This window comes from Aedes aegypti, chromosome 1 (genome assembly GCF_002204515.2).
Source record: "Aedes aegypti strain LVP_AGWG chromosome 1, AaegL5.0 Primary Assembly, whole genome shotgun sequence".
In the NCBI taxonomy this organism is placed as follows: Eukaryota; Metazoa; Arthropoda; class Insecta; order Diptera; family Culicidae; genus Aedes; species Aedes aegypti.
In genome coordinates this window covers 13,363,620-13,384,674 of record NC_035107.1, presented here as the reverse complement: position 1 = coordinate 13,384,674, position 21,055 = coordinate 13,363,620, and the positions used below count along the sequence as shown (strand labels likewise).

Here is a 21,055-nt window from a genome sequence, read left to right as displayed (position 1 = left end):
CTGTTAATGCAGGATAAGGAAATTTTTTCAGGTATTAGAGCTGACTTCATAACCACTCCCGGTAAACACCAATTCGCAGAGGTGTTATGGTTGGAATTGCTAGCCATTATCTACATTTTCGAAGGCAGCTTGTCGAAAGAAACATAAGAGCACTATCCCATCCCTAACATATCTCTCATCATAACTTTACTAATGACGCGAAATATAGACAAAGCAAAAAGTTTAAAGATCAATGCGGACTTATCCTCATACGTAGTACAGCTAATACAGCGGCAGCAAGCAGCAAAGCTTTCCGGGCCCAACAGCAGCGTAACAGCAACAGCAACAAAATCAGTCCCAAGCTTTGAATTTTCAAGTGCACAAGACGAGAGTATCTGACAACAGTTCGCGTTGAAAACCAATCAAATTGCTTGCTTGCTGGTGGTGACAAATGGGATAGATTTTCAACGGGGAGCACTGCTTGGTTCTCAAGTCTTGTGCTCTTGAAAATTTGAGGTGTGGCTTCGTTCTATAATCACCTTAACCCAACAGCAACAACTTTGCAGCAAACAGTCCCAGCCAGCGAGGCTAGTGATGATGTGTAACTTTCAGGAGCGGATACATAGGAGTCAATGATAGGATTGGAAGGAAAAAGAGCTTGTACAAGGAGAGGTATTAGATATTTCAGAACTTTTAGGAAGGAGACATGGGAAAGCTTGGGAATGGAATGGAGGGATAAGTGAGTAGCTTTTAAGGAAAGGGTGATCTGTTTTTCGAATATCGATCCAGCGTATCAGATGACGTCACAGCAATTCCGCAGTGAGTTGGTGTGGGTCTGACATAGACGACACCTTTGCGAGTGAATACGCTGTGAATGTTCCCGTTTCTCCTCAGCTTGAGCGCTCTCGTTCGCAGTTTTCTATCGTTTGGTCCGAGGTCCTCATTCACATAAATCCGTTTATCCGATGGAAACCCGATGCTCTTCAGAGATAGCGTACACGTTCGTAGATAACGGGAGAAAAAATCGTTCCTCTGAGATCTCAATGCGAAACTCAACCTTATAACCGATGACCGAGCATTTCTTCTAGACAACCGTTTTATCGTGGTCAAAGGAACACAGCACCTCGTATAGCCTAGAGTATCGCACCAGGCATAGTAGTAACTCATCAAGCACTCCCCTCTCACGTAAGGCACTCCAGTGAGTACGAAGTTGTTTTGACGATTCAATCTCTCCACAGAATTACGTATGCTTCTCTCAATATCATCGATGGCTGCTTTTAACGCATCCGTGGTTCGCGAGTTTTTATTTCTAAGCCTGTGCACATCTGTAGTTAGATCGGAGTAAAATGATCTAATTTGTAGACCCAAACTGGATTCCATGTGTGCAATATCGCCTCTTGTGCACCGTTGATATTCACTTATCCGAGAGTGCAGCAGGTCAGCCAGATCATTGATCTCCATGTCCAGTGAAGAGCGAGATTCACGTAAGTAATGCTATCTCACTGATTGTAGCGTCTCTCATACAAATGGCGTCCTCTAGTCACTGCTCAATTTGGCATCAGCAAAAGTTGATTTTAGGGATTAATTACGTTGCCAATTGTATCAACAATACCGATAACGATTAGGCTACAACATTCTCTGAATATCGCACAGCTTGATTGGATTTAACTGATTTATCCTACGCGTTAAAAAAGCATTTCGCGTCACTACTAGAGCTCTACGTGCACTTCATTCTATTTCGCACACATACAATGCCGACGCTAGTTCCTGGTTTTGGTTGAAAAGAGTCGTATTTTCAGTTTTTCTCATAATAATCAACCGTTTGAGGTGTTTTTATTTCTCTTCTGTGTCTTCTTCCGAATCTTTTAAGCGCCATACAATTTATTCATTTTAACTATCATTCACGAAGACTTACCATTGGGGTTTTAGAGCTTGCAGAGAAACCAACCGATCTTTACAAGTGTGTGACAACTAATGATATGGACCAGTGCATGAGTTCACGAATTTGACGTTTGAGCGGTGCCGAATTCACTTGTTGCCATGGTCACGTAAATAACACGGCACCGCTCAAACGTCAGATAGTGAACTCGTGCATCGGTCCATTATAGGGAGTCGATGCCGGTTATGCACCCTTTGCGTATTATGGACCCCCTACAGAAAAACATAAAATTAACACTCAAAGCAATAAAGATTCCTATGAAAATCCACCGGGGGAACTTCGATTACATTGTTAGTCAGCAGTTTCAGGCAAAAAATTTGGTTTGAGACGCATAAATGCAGATATTTGAACAGTTTTGTAAATGAAACCACACAAGAGGGTCCATAATACGCATTTCCAGGTGGGTCCATAATAGGCTCGTCGGCAGCGAGCTGGATTACATGGGAATCAAATGGAGGGTCCATAATACGCAACGTCAAATTTGTAAACAATCCTATTATGGACCCCGGGAGGGTCCATAATAGGCATTCGGATAACAGTTTTTCAAATGCATATTTCGCTGGAAAAATCGAATGATTTTGTATGTTTCATAGACGTACCATGAAGTAAAGACATTGAATTTGTTGTTAGACTCCACAAAACGTATATGCGTCTGAGATATCATTGCGGAAAGGCGTCTAAAATGAATTTCAGCTACTAAGGGGTCCATTACTAGCATTGAAACCCTATAATCTATTTTACATAGCATACTACGATTAACAGGGTAACGACTCTTTATTTCGTTCTTAAACGCTAACAGTTGGCGCCAGCGGCAAAAAGTAAGACAACAATCTTTCGAACATTCAGTTTCTGTCACTGACCGCCGAGTGGTGACACTGATCTTTGTATTCCACTCACTACACTGAACGAAACCTCCGGTCGCACATTGAATGATTTGTAATTCACATGGTTATAAAACTTCATATTCCTCATTTTGAATAACTATGAAAGAATATGATGCATCCACTATTTATTGAACAAAAATCATCCAAATTAGAGATGAATATTAGAACATAATAGAATGACATTCTGCAGATAATCGAAAGATGATAACACAAATGATTATCATGCAATTTATGACGGATTATTAGTTCTCCCGCGACCCATACCGAAAATCATTCAATTACTGTCCGATATATCAGACGAAAAGGGAATGCTCCCAAACGTCAAATTAATCTTGTAAATATTAACGTAAACATCATGGTGGCGGCAGCGTGGTTTGAAAAACATTGGTGCGTGGAAATTACAGGTAATTTCACTTGAATTCTTATTTTATACCCATTTGCGTTTTTTTCAGACTTCTTAGGAGTGCCTACTAACCACAGGTCGCTAACATCCGAGTATTTAGGTGCCATGGAGCTATATACATCACATAATTATGTTCCTTACAAGACGGCTGAAAAAAACTGAAAACTGAAGATGTTGAATAATGAGTTTATATCACATTTAAGAAATATAAAGCAATATCAACAACGTTTTGCAGTGCTTAACTTTTGATTTGATTTATTTTTAATTGATAACTAACATGAAAAAGGGATTGTTTACATGTATGTATGATAATCATTCAATTAGAGGCATCTATTTGAAGGATAAAAATTATTCCAAGACTGGTTGATTTTTATTCGGAGTGGTTTGTAAACAACTGATTTTCGCGAAGATGAAAATCATCTTGATTGTATCTGAAAATAGGTATGGGGCACGGATGAGTCAATAATCATTCAATTCGAGGCAGTGTTCAGTGTAATCGCGCTACGCTGGATTTTCAATTTTCTCAAACTTCCAACACAAGCGCATGGAAGAATGGTAGCCGAGAGCTGTCAAAATGTATGGAAAATAATGAAAAACGCAAATTGCTAGCAATCAGGAAACTGGATCGAAAAAGTGGTGATTAAAAATCAAGCGTAATGTGAATACATAACTTTTTATGTTTAGTTCATGTTTCATGGTGCTTTCTTTGCTTCAGGATTTCGTTAGAGCCATCTATTACCTTTTTAGTTTTGAATATAGCTCTATTGGGTTGCTCCAATCTTGGGGTGCTTGTACTCCTTCACAGTGCTGGGAATGGTAATAGTAGTAGGCTTGAATTTCGAGAAAATCACGTGGCTCTCTCACTACAGTAGCTAAAAATTTGTGAAACTCATCAAGTAGCATATTTTAGGTGCGTGAATTCTCTAAATCTGTAGTGTCATCATCGGCTGTAAATGCGGGAAATGCAGCGGGAAATAGAACATTTTTCTACAGTAATTTTGGGTTGCCCTTAGCAACGGGTGTTTTGCAATTTTCAAGGCTTTAGCCCACAGCAGCGATAAGCGTGAGTTTCACTAGCTTCGCTGACTGTGATTGGCTTTGCTTGGCTACTGTAGAGTGAATTTCAGATTTTTTCCCAACTCTGCTCCTTCACTCCTCCTCAAGCTGCAACGATTGAAGTCCCATTTTCCTTCGATAGGTCTCCAGTTTTACTCTTGGCAACGGTTTGGTCAAAGCGTCAGCGACCATTGTCTCATTCTCAGTCGGGCAGTAGAGAACCTTGATAACGTTGTGGTTCACTAGGTCCCGAATGAAATTGAACCGTGTGTCAATATGTTTGGTCCTGCGCTTTTTTCTTCGGCTCGCAGCATCGCTATACAGCTCTGGTTGTCCTCGAGTAATTCATAATTAAATTTCGAGAGTACCACGTAAAACGCCTGATTGTAGGCAATTCCCAAAGGAATTTCAAACTAACTAACAGAAATTCTATTATTTAATCCAAAGGAGCCAATTAGTACGAATTTTGATGATAAAATCTGTTTTGGGGAAAGATTTTAAGCAACCTCAAAAACTTTTACGCTGACACACCATGTTCACATCCTTGTTTAGAACTAAATGTTTATTGAAGTCTGTGAATACCACACCTTACATGATTCTGCATTTTTACACTATTTTCGTCGAAACAAGCATTCTTTAACTCCAAAAACTTCACAACACACAATTTGACCATTGTTAAGACAAACAACGTTCATTTATTACAGTTTACACTGATATCGGTGCTCTACAGTGACTCAACCTCGTTTTCGTACGGGGCACTGTTTCCATATCAAGTAGGTTTAAAAGTAATAAATGATTTACGGCCTCGATATGCTTTATCAATTGCGAAGGTCGAAGGTGTCATCTATTGCTCGGCAATCATAAACTCTATTTAGTCGCTAAAATCTTTGGAATAATGGAAAAGTATTGAATTTGTGTCTAAAATTGAGCCAATCCCATATTCGTACACCTAACAAAAATCAAACATACAACATCCAAAACTACTTTTTTATGTGCTAGATGATTGCTTAATATCTTCATTACGTTGTTCAGATGTAGTAGAGTACATTTGGAAAAAAATATAAGCGGACATATTTGAAACTTAAGTAAATAAAAAAAAAACACTTTTTCAATTTTTTTTGTTAAAAACAATCTAGTAACTCGAACAATGACGTGTTTCTTTCAAGTTCACTTCATTAACAATGATTATTACGAATACTGAACGAGTTTCAAAAACTTATAATCAGATTTAGAGTACTTACGAGTAGGGTCAGGCGGGGCAAGATGAGCACCCTAAGGATAAGCGCGATTTAAGCCTACTTAAACGTTATTATTTTGGTAAAATTGGTAACCATCCTTATCTTTTACATTATTGCTTTGACTTCCAACCATTAAAAGTTTTAAAAAGTGATAAATAGTTTTCCAAATAACACTTTAAAAAATAGCTTTTTTATCATCGGTCAAAAAAACTGCGGGGCAAGATGGGCACACCCATAAAAAGATGCAATTTACTAAAGAAAACTATTATTTTTCAATGCTTGCAATATCCCAAGATATTATCTTTAATATCTGATAATATTTATCTTCAACTATCTTAGTTTTTAAAACTTTTATCAGAAAATAAATAACTTTTTATAAATTGCTAAGATTTTACTTAAAAACGATTAAATTTGTTGTTTGTTTGTATTTTTTTAGAAAAGTTGTTTTGTGCAAAGAAGATACCGTAAGTCAAGCTCACAGCTAAATGTGGTTCTATAATTTCACACTTTTACTTAATTTTGAACATGGTGGTAAATTTATTAATATAATCAAAACAATTGAAATATTTTTTAAATTTGATAAAAAGTTTTGCTCCTGATTATCTACAGAAGATTATTCTATAACTATACGGCCAAAAACGTATGAATTAATTTGTTTACGCAACAAAAACATCACTTTTAAATGAACAAATCTTATATGAAAAGGTAAATTTTTGGACTTCTATGTTTTTTGGACAATATTTACGTTGTGCTGTTGATTTTTTAGCTGAAATTTATGGCCATCATATCAATTTAATGATATTCATCAGAACCCCAAATAATGTATTGAAAAAAAATCAGTAGAAACGACACAAACTAGGGGTGCCAATATTGCCCCGGGTGCTCATCTTGCCCCACATTCCCCTAGATATCGGTATATCATACTTCACATTCTTGGTTAATATAACATTTATAAAAAATCTAAAACCAAAAAATTTAGTCAATTACTTTTAGTATGGCTCTTAAAGGGATGTACATAATCCATAGTTAATGTTCCTATCTAAAAATTGCGCAATTTTGATTTTTATTTCATATTTTACTACCAAGCATTCTCTTACAGATTGATAGAATAAATATTATTGCCGTAACCGCAACACATGCGTTATTTGAAATGATGAAAACAACAGGTTATATTCTAGTAAAAAGTATATCAATGCTCTCCGCCCACTCGAAATATTTTGTATTTTTATTATAAAACTAGTTGTCCCGGCATACTTCGTACTGCCAAGTAGGCTTTGGAGTAGGCCATGAAAGATCCTTATACAAAATGTCAAAGTTTATTTCCTATTTTTCCAACTTCCTCGGTGAGTTTTTTGCTAAAATTATTCCACACAAACACGTCGCAACCCTTCAAGAACGCAACTGCAAAGGAATCACGTACATTGGTTGGCCCGTTCTTGAGCCATTTCGTGACATACAAACACCATTCCATTTTTATTTATATAGATAGATAGATAAATAAACCGCAGAACAGGTTCCTTTCGTAAGTATAATTAGAATATGAATTCAAAAATAATTTAATATTGAGATAAAATCAATTGTGTGAAGGTATGTACAGCATAGTGTAGGGTACTTTGTTGTAAAACGAAGTTCTTAGTTAAAATTCTTTCTACACACAAGTTTGAAATTAACCTTTAACTGTTGTACCTTGTTTGAAAATAATATTCCAGAAGAATTTTGAAGTTATAACATATAAGCATTTTCTATACTCAAAGAGGATAAAAACTTTTTATGATTTTTGTAAACTGAATATATTTTAACCAAAACTCTTTCGATGCTCACGAATATATTTTTTAGATTGAATTTTACAACAAAAATGAACGCTATTGTTAAAATTATTGGATTTTATAGCAAAAATCATTGAAAAAATGGTATTTCGAATAATTTTACCTAAGTTCCATATATGTCCACTTATAAATTGTCCAAATGTACTCTACTACGTCTGAACAACGTTATATAGCACTTAAGCAATCAGGAAACTGGGAAATTCAGGTTCAATCAGGATCAATCAGGAAACGGGAAATTCTAAAAAACGTGAAAATAAAGCAAATTTGGTGGATTTTTTGTCAAATTATTCGTTTTTCGTGTAGGGTCGGTGTTCCTTTAGTAGACAGTCCCATATAGTTGCACTGGTAGCTTTTTACGGCCGTTGTACATTTTTAACATGAAGCTCTGGAACCATTTACCTAAGTACCATTGATACACAACTCGATTTTGTTTAAAAAAGATCGAAATATAGTTTTGCTTGTAATTTAAGCTCCTTTGCATCTATAGGAAACCTATAGTAGCACTACTGAGAAAAACTATTTTTCATAAAACAAACTAATTAATTAAATTAGAACTTTTTAATATCAATCAAAAGCTTTTGATCCACTTTTTAAAGCAAAAATGTAAAAGTTTTGAAAAACAAGGTTTTGATTTGTATTTTGCTTTGTATTATAGGCTATAGTAGCACGAGCGACAATAAACAAAAAAAAATTGTTTTCGTTTTTTTTTGTGTTTTTTTACATAACCGTGATAAAAAGCTTTCAGACGTAAAAACAATGACTGGCTCTATTTTTAGATTTTATTCGAATATTTGTTTTTAGTCATGCGGCTTCATCGACCCTATATGTATTATATACCAGTAAATTTGTTGGTTATTTCTCTTCTTTCTGAGTAATTAATTCATGTTTCTTCAAAGAAATGATAGCTTCAGAACAACAAAGTTTATAGCATTAAGAAAAAGTCCTCGTGGAGTTTATTCTTGATCCAACTAGAGTCTTTATATTAAAAATTCCCAAGTAACCACCCAAGTATCAATTAGAGATGTACCGAATAGCACTATTCGGCCTTCGGCCGAATACCAAATAGTTGAAAAATTATTATTCGGCCAAACGAATATTCGGCCGAATAATGACGTAATATTCGGCTAAACAAAATCTTAATATTCGGCCGAATTACACCCGTACATTCGTCTAATTTCTCTAAAGGTCAAAAATATAGTTTTATTCCTGGATAAAGAAACTCGTTTTTGTTTGCTAATTTAGCAAAAAAGTAGAGAAAGCGGTGAAAAATTGAACGGATTATGAATGAAAATGAAGACCTTGAACTTTTGAAACCGGTTGTAATCACAAAAATAGTAAATTCCAAAGATTTTTCGTATTTCTAAAGTAAAGGATCTGTATTCTATTGCTAGCACTTTTTATCCATTTCATGTTTTGTTATAGAATAACCCAATATACGTTACTAGATTTCTCATCCGACTTTTGGGAGTGTTTCAAAGAAATTGGAACAAACAGACTTCAGACCATTGACTAGCATACTAAAGGAAGAACGTGAGCAGGTGTCTCAACCCAAACAATATCGAAAGAATGGAAAGTCAGGGTGACCAGCGCACCGGGAAATCGGGAAAACCGAGAAAAAGCCAGGAATTTCGAATCAACGGGAGAAAACTGGGAAATATACGGGAATTTCGATTAGCACCGGGAAAATTTTGCATACCAAGTAATGTTTTAACCAGCACGATCTATACTTTACTGGATTTTTACAAAAGCTTCTGAATTCGAATCCCAAGTTAGTCAATGAAGTCAAGAACATATTCTGTATACAAATGTCTTTAATCCAGTAAATAATTAGCCAGTAAATTAAAAACTGTTAATAAAGAAACATCTTGCGAAAAGTTTTTCTTATAGTTTCATAGAGCATTTTATGTTAAAAACTACAATGTTTGGATGTAATAAATTTCTTTAAGTAAGCTTGCAAATCACTAAGCTCAAATTAAATGCGTTTACAACCTATGATATTCATTGAAGATTTGCCATTCGCTTCTTGTTTGGGCTTGGTAAAAATAGTATAAAATTCTAATTCATTTCAGAATTATGACTGTTATTTATTATCAGAAATAATTGCCCCGAGAAAATGTTCTAGATTTGTGGGGATAAAACAACAAATAATTCTATGCTGATGATCATGGAACGAAATTTTGAACAATTGATAAATTCATTTTATGTCTACCAAATCTGTGACCGTTTAAAATTTAAACTATGATTCATTCAAAGATTGACTCGGGGTCAAGCTTGTTTTAACTCTGAACTTTGTCATAACAAATTCCATGATTATTTAAAATTATCGTCGTAAAATATGGTTTCATAGATCAAACTAGAATTTAGAAGAATCAGTATAAGCCCAGAAAATTTGAATGCGCGGCAAAATATCTGATTTCCGTCTACCCCTAACAGAAATGCTTTGGTTTATGATAAAAACACTACCGAAAAATTACTTAAAAGTCTTTTGAAATGGTAAAAAAAATCGCAATAATGTTTCTTAGCATATCATTTAACTGGGAATATTCTTGAAATACCGGGAAAAAACCGGGAATTTGAAATTGACTTTTCACTGGCCACCCTGAAAAGTGCTTATATATGTTAACGGATAAAATAAAAAGTATTGAGTCCATACGGATCAAACTAGTCTAGTGGTACCTTACAGCCCCAGAAAAATGATTGTAAAGCTATCAGTACACTATGGCAAATATTTGGCATGAATTGATACAGAGTCAAATAAATGTTTGTCATCGCATAGATTTGGTTGGTGTTGATTTATGCCTAGCGCAATATTTGCCAATTTGGCAAAGCTTATAATGTTAGCTTGAGGCTCATTTGCAGAGAATGTCTTGTGTATTGAGCAGCACCGTAGTCACCATAATGCCATATATCGGAGAAATTCTCACATTTTTTAATATTTGGCGTCAAACTCCATTCATAGGATGCATGAAACAAACATTTTAATGTATCATCATTTGAATAAATTGTTTGATTTTTTACTTTTCTTAATTAGTTAATTTTGTTACTATTCGGTCACTATTCGGCCTATTCGGCCGAATAACAGAATTAATTATTCCGCAGACCGAATATTCGGCAAAATCAAAATAATCGAGATATTCGGCCCGAATATTCGGTACATCTCTAGTATCAATGCACTAATATCACTTTATAAATTGCACTGCTGCACTAATGTTACTTTATAAACTGCTTCATTGCTTTATCGTCGTTTTTGCATTAGTGCAACTGTAAAAGGGCCCTTTTCCACTTTTAAACTACTTTAATGGTAGGCTTACGGCAACGCAGCTACATTATATATGCAATGATATAATGTTCCATGGTTACTTGGGTTGTGACTGTTACATCAATGGAAACTTTATAAGCCTACTGCATTTATTGGAAAGATCCCTTGAAAATTCCTTTATTTTATATAGCAAAATTCGTCATTGAAAAAACATTTCCTCTATTATTGGAACATGTTCCAGTAATAGTGGTATTTGCTAACTTGTGTTCCTATAATAGTGGTTTACATTGATTTGCCGTTGAGACTCACTATTATAGGAACGCCCCACTATTACTGGTGCAAAGGAGCAACAAAGTTAAGGTTTTTAATTGTTCTCTACTATTTCCTTACTGATATCCAAGATTTTTTTGTACACATTCATGTTATTTAAACAAGGGCTGTGTTAAAAAATACACACAAAAATTTAAATTGCCTATAACACGCTTAAAACCACACTACCACTATTATTGGGACACACACTACCACACTCAAAAAAATCCAAACGTCATTGCTACGTGAAAAATCACGTAGATCATTCCAAATTTATTTTGCCTCCACTTCACCTAGGGACGTTCCGATATTGTTAATTATCGATATTGATTCAAAATATCGATATATCGGAATATCATATGATAGATTTGAATGGAGAAAAAATCTTATATCGCTTAGTGACCTGCATTTAGTTTCCCAAGAGTCAATAAAAATCTTCGGATATTCAAGATTATTGGTATTTTAATCGATATGCAGGCTTGATAATTCTCCTCAACATCATTAGAGTTCGGTGAAATACTCTAGAGCAGCGTGCTGCCTTTGCCTCTTTGCGAGGGAGCGAAAAAATGCCAAGCAGAGAGGCGACAAAAAATGAGCGAGGAAGATGCAGCACAAAACACAACAGAGTAAAATTCCATCAAAAAAGGGTGCTCTGACAACTCCCCGAGGACTGCCTTGTTCGGAAGGCAGACTCAGAAAAACGGCAAAATCGCCTCCTCTTTGCATCGCAGAGGAGTTTCTATCAAGTCTGCCGATATGAACATAAACATCCTCTGTTGAGGTACATTATAGTACAATACGTACTATAACTACTTATAAAATATGTATGGAAAAAACTTTACAATTGTTTTCTTTATATTAATGTACGACATATCGGAAGGAAATATCGATATCACCGATATATTGAATAGGAAATATCGATACCAAAATATCGAATATCGAAAGCAAAATATCGATATTCCGATATATCGGAAGTATCGGAACGTCCCTAACTTCACCTGACTAACATAAAGATCACTAAGCCGTTCATAACCATCAAATAATGAATCGGTAATTGTTACTGAGGTTACCTATTGCACTTACGTAAAATTCACGTAGGTGCCTAAGTTCATTTTGACATCTGCATATTGTGCGCACCGAATGTGAATATTGAGCGCAAATCCTAAGATGGCGCCCGCTTGATTTTTGCAGAACTTCAGAAGCTGCTGAACTTTAAATCCTGTGTTAGATTGATATTACGGTAAATATGCTTTGAATACCGAAGAACCCCTGCATTACTTCATATTTTACACCTGATTTATAACCTCTATCAATTATAGCACGCGAAGGCTGCAACAAAACAGAACAGACTCACTACATTTGGGAAACAAGATTGACAATGCTCAGATTGAATATAAAAATATCCCAATCTTTTAGTTTTGTTTACATTTTCCAATTGGGAATTAGTTTTCTTCCAAAGCCTATTAAAGATAATGTTGATCTTTATTCTAGTTAATTTAATGCAAAACCATCTAGGTCCTATTGAAACGCTTCGTAAAGGCTACCGGAAAATCCACGTAGCTCTTACATATAGCGCCGGTGGAATGAACGAAGTTCAAAAGTTCATGCGTTCATTCTGGGCTACCTATAATTAACGTAAGAGCTACGTGAAAAGTGCGATGGAAAAAAACCACGTATGTTTTCACGTAACAATGGCGTTTGGATTATTTTGAGAGCACTGGATCAGCCACCCTACTCAGGCCCGGATTTGGGGGGGGGGGGGCAAGGGGGGCAAATGCCCCGGGCCCCCCGATTAGAGGGCCCCCCCGAGGAACCAATAATAAGCAAAACAAAATTTGAAATATTTTCATATAGACATATAATTCAAACTTTCAAGTCAACATTCGAGTACTTGAGTAGATTTTTTTCCTCATAGCTGAATCTCATAATATGGTTTGGTCGATTACCTATTATCCTTCAATATATTTAAAAAAAATCATAAATGTTAAGCCAAAATTCTTCTCGAGCTAGTTTTAAAAATTATTGGAATTTAAAGTGCGCATCACGTTTTTGAACTGTAGAGTACTGCCCAATTCAAAGAGTTTATTTAAATTAGGACTTTAAAATTTAAACATATTTGCAATGCTATCAGAAGCTTGAAGTTTAAGGATTTTTTCTGTTAGTAGTCAGTATTATTAAGATTTTTTATTTTGTTAAGGCCTAGAGTAAACTTTAAATATCTTCCAAAGAATATAAATACTATATTTTTTATGAAAGCATGCGACGGGAGAAAATCTGGAAACTTGTGCTTTATGAAGTCAAACGGCTATAAAAAAAATTGTGCTAAATTCTTGCGGACGGAATAACCTGAAATAGTTCCTAACCAATTTCAAAAGGATGTTTAAGATGTAATCAGTTCGTTTAATCTCTGGAAACCTTTGATGTTGGGATAATGATGAATGCCAGAAGCTTTCTTGGACATGAGGTACCGTAAATTCGGGGTGAAATTGATCAGTAGGGTGGAATTGATCACGGTGTCATGCGATTTTAAATCTCACTAATAGTACACCATAGTCAATGCAACGTATAGTGAATGAACGTTGTGTGTTTCAAATATTATCGAATTGTTTGTAGTGAAGGATTTTGTGACAAACAATGTTTATTTCTATGAAAATATTGTAAAATTCCAGAATCATGTTTGATGTGATATTGATACACATACATAAACTTCTAGTTCTAAACAAGGATTTGGACATGGTGTCAGCCTGAAAATATGTGAGGATGCTTAACTTATATCCCTAAAATAGATTTTACAATCGAAACTCATATCAATTTGCTCGTTTTGTTGAAATAATTGAATATTTGTTGCGTGTTAGGAAAATTCTTTAGAAATTGCCTACATTTAGGCGTTTTCCGCACTATTCTTGAAATTTAATTCATCACGTTTGTTAGAAAATTTCGGAATATGAATTAATTAGGTTCATCGTCGTACTTGTTTCCCAGCATTTAGTTGTATGATATTGATAACCTTTCAAAAAGGATGCCAGAAAAACCGTGAAAAATGATCAATTTCACCCGAAATTACGGTGTCCTGAGAAGAAGAGGAAGTGGAATTTCGATGAAAATAGCATCATTTCCCATACAATTTGAAAAAAAAAGTGTTTGTCTTCTAACCTTTATTCTTTTTGGCTAAATAAGGAATAATGAGATAAGTGAAAAGATGCAATGTTCTATATGAGTAGGTTGAAACTACTTTGGAGTAAATGACTTTGAAGTTTTCAACAATTTTTCACTCCATACAAATTATACAGATGCCAGAAAACGAGCCTATCTTGTACGAATTATGCCACTTTTCCCGTTAGACAGAAAAATCACCTAAAATACTATTGGAATTTGTCACTTACATCCCTTTAAATTTCAAAATTATAATCTGAATTTTGTATTAAGGGGTCCTCTTTCTGAAATCTGATCCGGGCCCCCCGAAGCCCAAATCTGGCACTGACCCTACTGCAACTACTTTAGCAATTTTTTCCGCTCAAATAAAGGCTATATCATATTTAAACTTCAATTTGAAAATTGGGTCCATAAATGAACGTTGACACTTAAGATCATGTTTGAAGATCGCTTAACTAACGTTGGGGTTGTTCCTATTTGACATTTCGGTAGGAGCACGGAAAAGCCTGACTTCAGACTACTGCTATAGATATGTTCAATAGCATTTGTTAGAGTTTTTTAGTGATAAATATGTCTTTTCATTATGGTTCTAAAATTGAAACCAGAACCGATGACTAGAGAGATTCACAGAGGTATTGGATGTCCCAATTATTCATAGCAAAATAAAATCGAAATTGTTTCAAATCATGTTTTTGATTTAACGGGTTTGAAACTAGGGATTCTTAGACGCTTCGACACATTTTTATAGCATGCAGTGCTGCCAGTTTTCTTCAAAAACGATATCGCCACCCTCCCAACAATCGATCTACGTTTCTAGTGTTTGAATATGTTTGTGCATTTGGCTGTAAATCATTCTTTTTTGTTGGTTTTGTGTTTGTGTTCGTTTGTTTTCAAAATTACATGCAAAATTATCAAAAACAATCTACACCAATAATGGTTGATGTATCATTTGGCTGGTTGGCATTTATTCAAACACGTACACAAGTATGTAAAAGAAACTATGTACTATTGTTCTACGACGAAACTAATTCAATTTCATTTGCTTGATTTCTTGATTTTGAACATGGTTTCCATCATTCGCTCCTCGAATAATACACTTACGCACATACACAACCATCTCAATCGTCATATCACCAACACTCACAAACATACACACACACACATACTCCTATCATATCAACTCCACAATCGAATGTGCCTGCTGCAACTCTTTCTCTGCAACGCTATTGCCGCTCCGAATGCCGTCGCCACCGCTGTCGCTACTGTCCGGATTCGGTTTGTATGTATTACTATCATGGTGTGTATGTATTGTGTTATGCTTCCTGGTGCGGCGGAACATGCTTTCGTTTCGGTTTTCGGGTATCACGGGATTCCCTAGAGCTGGTCAGCACCACTAATGACGATTCTCAACCACAAGGCATGCTGGAGGAGGGCCGTGTCGTCACGGTTCGCGGCCTGCTGAAGGGACTGTACGAGAAGGCCTGTCAGCAGAAGCTGTGGGGCCTGGTGCGTCACACGGCCGGTATGCTGGGCAAGAGGGTCGAAGATCTGGCCAAGGCCGTCACCGATTTGCTCGTCCGACAGAAACAGGTTGGTGGTTTGGGGGGTATGAACGTTTTCTGAAGCTAACGGGGACTATTTCATTTGCTTAGGTCACAGTTGGAATGCCGCCGAACAGTGAGTACACCATTACGGCTCCCTTGCCGGAAACGGAACTCCGTACGTTGATCCACGAAGCGTATGGCGATGATGAGAGTACGGCTATGTTGACTCAGGAGTTGCTCGTCTATTTGGCCATGTTCATCCGGACGGAGCCTCAGCTGTTCCACGAGATGCTGCGGCTTCGGGTTGGTCTCATCATTCAGGTTATGGCCAAGGAATTGTCCCGTACGTTGAACTGCGATGGAGAGCAGGCCTCTGAACATCTGCTGAACTTGTCTCCGTTTGAGATGAAGAACCTGTTGCACCACATTCTCAGCGGTAAGGAATTCGCCATCAACAGTGTTGCCAGGGGTAATATCTCGATTGTAAGCTGCAAGTCGAGTCGCGTCAGCAAGAAGAGTCAAATAGGGTTGGGCAAGGAACCGGAAGAAGGGGAGAGCGCCATGATCGACGATCGTCAAGGTCAGTGGTTGAGGCGTCGTCGGTTGGATGGTGCCCTAAATCGAGTGCCGCGGGATTTCTACCCTCGGGTTTGGACGGTACTCGAGCGCTGTCAGGGATTGGCCATTGAGGGACGTATCTTGCCACAGAGTCTTACCCAGGAAATGACACCGAACGAGCTTAAATTTGCACTGGAAGTGGAAACCGCCCTCAATACCATCCCCCAGCCCGAGTACCGTCAACTTGTGGTGGAAGCGCTGATGGTACTGACCTTGGTCACCGAACACAACATCATTGCATCGCTTGGGGACATCATCTACGTGGAACATCTAGTCCACAAGGCCAACCAACTGTTCCTGGAAGATCAACGGAAAATCAACGGCGATGCTATGCTGTGCTGTGCAAAGAATAAGGACATCCGGGAGACCACCACAGCTGGACTGTTGCTATGCGGTGGAGCTGCGTACATCTGCCAGCATTTGTACGACAGTGCCCCTAGCGGTAGCTTCGGAACGATGACCTACATAGCTCGAGCAGTCGCTTCGGTGCTAGAAGGTCTACCGAAACAGGGCGACATGGATTGTACAATCTCATAAAGGAAAAAACGCAAATGACTTTGTTCTCTTCAGTAGAACCCCCTCTCTTCTTAACCCAACGAGGATCTTTAAGTGTGAATGTGCTTAAATTACTTATAAAGAAAAAAAAAACACTTCGTAGCTAAGAGTGTAACCAACGAATCCCGTTCGTTCTAATGTTTAGTAGGCGTCCAATAAATTTACTGATTTAGGAACGAAAACGAATGTAGTTAGAGCCGGTCGGTTAACGGAATGAAGGAATAACCCAAAATTGCATGACAAACCTACACACAACCAACAGCAAGCAGCATGATTCAAACGATCTTCAAGAGTAAAAACGAAATATCTTGATCGAGCAATAATCTATATTTATCTAGGTACACCTCTATTTTTTTACAATTCATATACATTTTGTTACATTATTTATGAGAGGCAATTCTGTTACAGCTGCTGGCTATTCTTCTTAATAGCGATAGCGTAAAATATATTTCGTAAAGCAAGTATTGTTTTCATATCATATACTTTACATAGGATAGTTATATTGTGTTTGATGTAAGTTTTTCTTCTCTTTTCGAACGCAAACGATTATTATTACTATTACATATTATTATTGAGAATAATACGAAAATGACGCGAGCAAGCTATAAAAGAGTATCGATATTATTATCTTATTCTATACATATTATTACCCTTATACAATGAAGCAATGAAAACACCTTTTTAGGCGACACAAAAGCAAAAACCGAGACCCGTAAATCCCATGAGAATAGCATGAACATGTTGAAATTATATTGGCTCCGTTTGTTTTATTGCGAAAGAAATTCTCCGTATCGGTAGAGGTGACAGAGAAGTTTCTACGTACGATTTCGCTCTTACCAGTTCGAGACACGGGATCAACCTGAGGTTTTATTGAACACGACTATTGAATGTAAATAAAATACATCTCTGGTAAGTTGAAGATTCGATTGGCTACCTTACCGGGGTCGCGCTACATACCTCGCGTTGATGGGGCTGCTATAGCTAACGTGATACAGCATTTCATACTCAGGCGCTGAATTCCAGAACAGACGCTGTTTAAGCCGCACCTCTTGGTGAACAGACGCACGGGACGCACCCCCTCGCTCTAGCCATTTCCAGAAGGACAACAGTGCCCAGGTTGTACTACCAGCTATGTACACAATCCTTAGCTGGCGGTCTTTGTCATCGCTTGATCCGTGGAAGCGTGAGGTAGGGACTTGTGAGGATCAGAGATATGTTGGATGCTTCTTCCTGATTGTGTCCTCCGGAATCTAGGGGGTTGGTGTCAGACCCTGCAAGCCAGCCGTAAAAATACACCAGCACAGTGTAACCGTTCGTAAAACTTTACTAGAGATTTTTAGCAAACTCGGTGGCTTAAGCGCCACTCTCAATGAGAGACCACCAGTCGTGTTCAGATTTGCCCGACGTTTAGAGACTTTTTCTCTCTGGGAGAGTTTTGAACGGTTCTTGGTAAACAACAAGTTTTAGGGACTTCAGAAGAGGATGCTTACTCAAAAGAACTAATAAACGGAACGAAACGTAATGTAAGTAAGCGAGTAATTTTATTTAAGCATAGTTAAACGTAACGGAAAAGGTAACTAATCTTTCTTCAAAACTTTTATTTTAGGAATCGAATTCACCATTCATTCGGGTTGGACAAAGGAAAACCGTACGGAATGGAAAAAGAGCAAACATGGCCATGTAAAATAAGCTCTTGACGTACCTGCGCAGGATTTTGGCGTAGACTCGATGAAGGCTCGTTGACGGGAACCGAAATGCCGACTCCGCAGACTCGATGGGATGGCGACGATCGACCTCAGCGATGGCGGTAACGAGATGGCGACCACCGGCGTGTCCGTGCTGCAAATTGGCGGGCAGCGATGAATTGACCCGCGTGCAAAATGGCCGAAGTATCGTTGCGGAGGGAGTGGCGGCTGGAACGGAAGCTTCCGATTTCGGAAAACGAGAGTAGGATGGCGATCTCGTCAAATAATACCCGGGACGATCCGCTCCTGCCAATAGGAATACACGTACCCAGCGACCCGGCTTCGCGTACCTGTCCGCTAATCCGAGCGGGGAGTAATGCAGCCCTATCTTTGGGTTAGGATCGAGGTTCGCGGCGTGTAATTGACGTCACGCTTCGACGAACCGAACTCTCGATGAAATGGTCCACAAGGTGTAACGTGATGGGACCTTTACCTTCGGTAATTGGCGTCCGAAGGAGGAAATTCGCTACAGAGCACTTTAGCGACTTCACTCACGTTTCCGTTTAACTACCTATTAAAAGGCGGGCCTTTGCACTGCACACGGGTCTGAACGACGAACGGACTTCCAGAATTCTCGACGAACGGACTACCAAAATTCACGATTCGGCGGTGACGGATGCCGAATGCCGACGTAAAATCCAGCCGTACGGAAAAAGCGCAGAGCGTACGCGAGTAATTTATGGACCTCGGTCCTCTTGAATTTAGAAAATCACTTCGAACTAAAATTCAACTTAAACTTCACTTTAACTGAGCGTATTAGAATACTTGATTCGCGCACTTCTGTACTCCAGCCAACTTCGTAGCGAAATCAACGAGTTGAAGAAATTCTTGCGCCAAGAAACTGCCTATTCTGACCGTCCAACTATTCAAACCAAAAAGCAACTATTATAGAAAATCGCGCCAACTGCTTTTGCATGGCGCTTGGTAGGTATGGCGACAAATCTGAATTACGCTTTGCGAAGCTTTCATAATTCGTTAGGCGGCATCCACAAATTACGTAACGCTCTAGGGGGAGGGGGGGAGTAGGCTCAAGCGTTACGGCTCATACAAAAATTTAAAATTTTTCATACAAAAAGCGTTACGGTGGGGGGGGAGGGGGTCAAAAATTTCCAATTTTAGCGTTACGTAATAAATGGACGCCGCCTTATGGCAAACGCAATCCACATACGCTTACGCTACATGGATCGCTGCATTTTACGAACGCAAACAAAATATTTTTATTCAACGCTATAAAAAACTAAAATCATATTTTGTTTTATTTTTTTTTTGTTTATTATTAATGTTTTTAAACTACAAAAACGTAAAACGTTACAACAGGAACGTCAACGAGAGAATATGGACCGAAACAATCGGCAAAGACCACAGCAACGAAAATGGACTAGCGATTGGGAACTCGGTACGTGAAACTGCAAATCTCTCAACTTCATCGGAAGCACACGCATACTCTTCGTTGTACTGAAGATCCGCGGTTTCGACATCGTAGCGCTGCAGGAGGTGTGCTGGACAGGTTCGATGGTGCGAACGTTTAGAGGTAATCATACCATCTACCAGAGCTGCGGTAACACACGTTAGCTGGGAACAGCTTTTATAGTGATAAGTGATATGCAAAGGCGCGTGATCGGGTGGTGGCCGATCAACGAAAGAATGTGCAAGTTGAGGCTCAAAGGGCGGTTCTTCAACTTCAGCATCATAAACGTGCATAGCCCTCACTCCGGAAGCACTGATGATGACAAGGACGCATTTTACGCGCAGCTCGAACGCGAGTGCGACCGCTGCCCAAGCCACGACGTCAAGATTATCAAAGGAGATTTGAACGCTCAGGTTGGCCAGGAGGAGGAGTTCAGATCGACGATTGGAAAGTTCAGCGCCCACCGGCTGACGAACGAGAACGGCCTACGACTGATAGATTTTGCCGCCTCCAAGAATATGGCCATTCGTAGCACCTATTTCCAGTACAGCCTCCCGTATCGGTACACCTGGAGATCACCTCAGCAGACAGAATCGCAAATCGACCACGTTTTGATCGATGGACGGCACTTCTCCGACATAACCGACGTCAGAACCTATCGTGGCGCTAACATTGACTCCGACCACTACCTGGTGATGGTGAAACTGCGCCCAAAACTATCCGTCATCTATGATGTACGGTACCGACGCCCGCCCCGGTACAATCTCGAGCGACTGAAACAACCGGATGTCGCAAATGCGTACGCGCAGCATCTTGAGGCAGCGTTGCCGGATGAGGGCGAGCTCGATAGGGCCCCTCTTGAGGACTGCTGGAGGACAGTCAAAGCAGCCAGCCAGGAGGATTTAGAGGAGAAGAATGCAGTGGTACGCGGCAAAACGTGGAACGATACAGACTGAAGCGGAAACAGCAAACCCGCCTATTCCGGGACAAAAAGCGCCGCCTGGAAGGGATGGAATGCCAAGAGATGGAGTTGCTGTACCGTTCTCATGAAACGCGGAAGTTCTATCAGAAGCTCAACATATCCCGCAAAGGCTTCGTGCCGCGAGCCGAGATGTGCCGGGATAAGGATGGGAGCATCT

The 21,055-nt window shown here is 38.6% G+C and overlaps 1 protein-coding gene across 4 annotated transcripts in view; it reads left to right on the top strand.

Annotated features, from left to right (window-relative positions):
• Positions 1–17,515, top strand: part of LOC5569470 (probable phosphorylase b kinase regulatory subunit alpha) — a 74,961-nt gene extending 57,446 nt beyond the window's left edge. For 2 of the 4 annotated variants that reach the window (XM_021838967.1, XM_021838966.1), the window contains exons 10-11: positions 15,464–15,636; positions 15,699–17,515. In XM_021838967.1, the coding sequence (XP_021694659.1) occupies positions 15,464–15,636; positions 15,699–16,745 (1,220 nt within the window). In that variant the 3' untranslated portion in view covers positions 16,746–17,515. Of the gene's footprint in view, positions 1–15,424; positions 15,637–15,698 lie in introns of all 4 variants that reach the window. The other 2 variants (XM_021838965.1, XM_021838964.1) reach the window with 1 other exon arrangement.
• Positions 17,516–21,055: the final 3,540 nt, after the last annotated feature.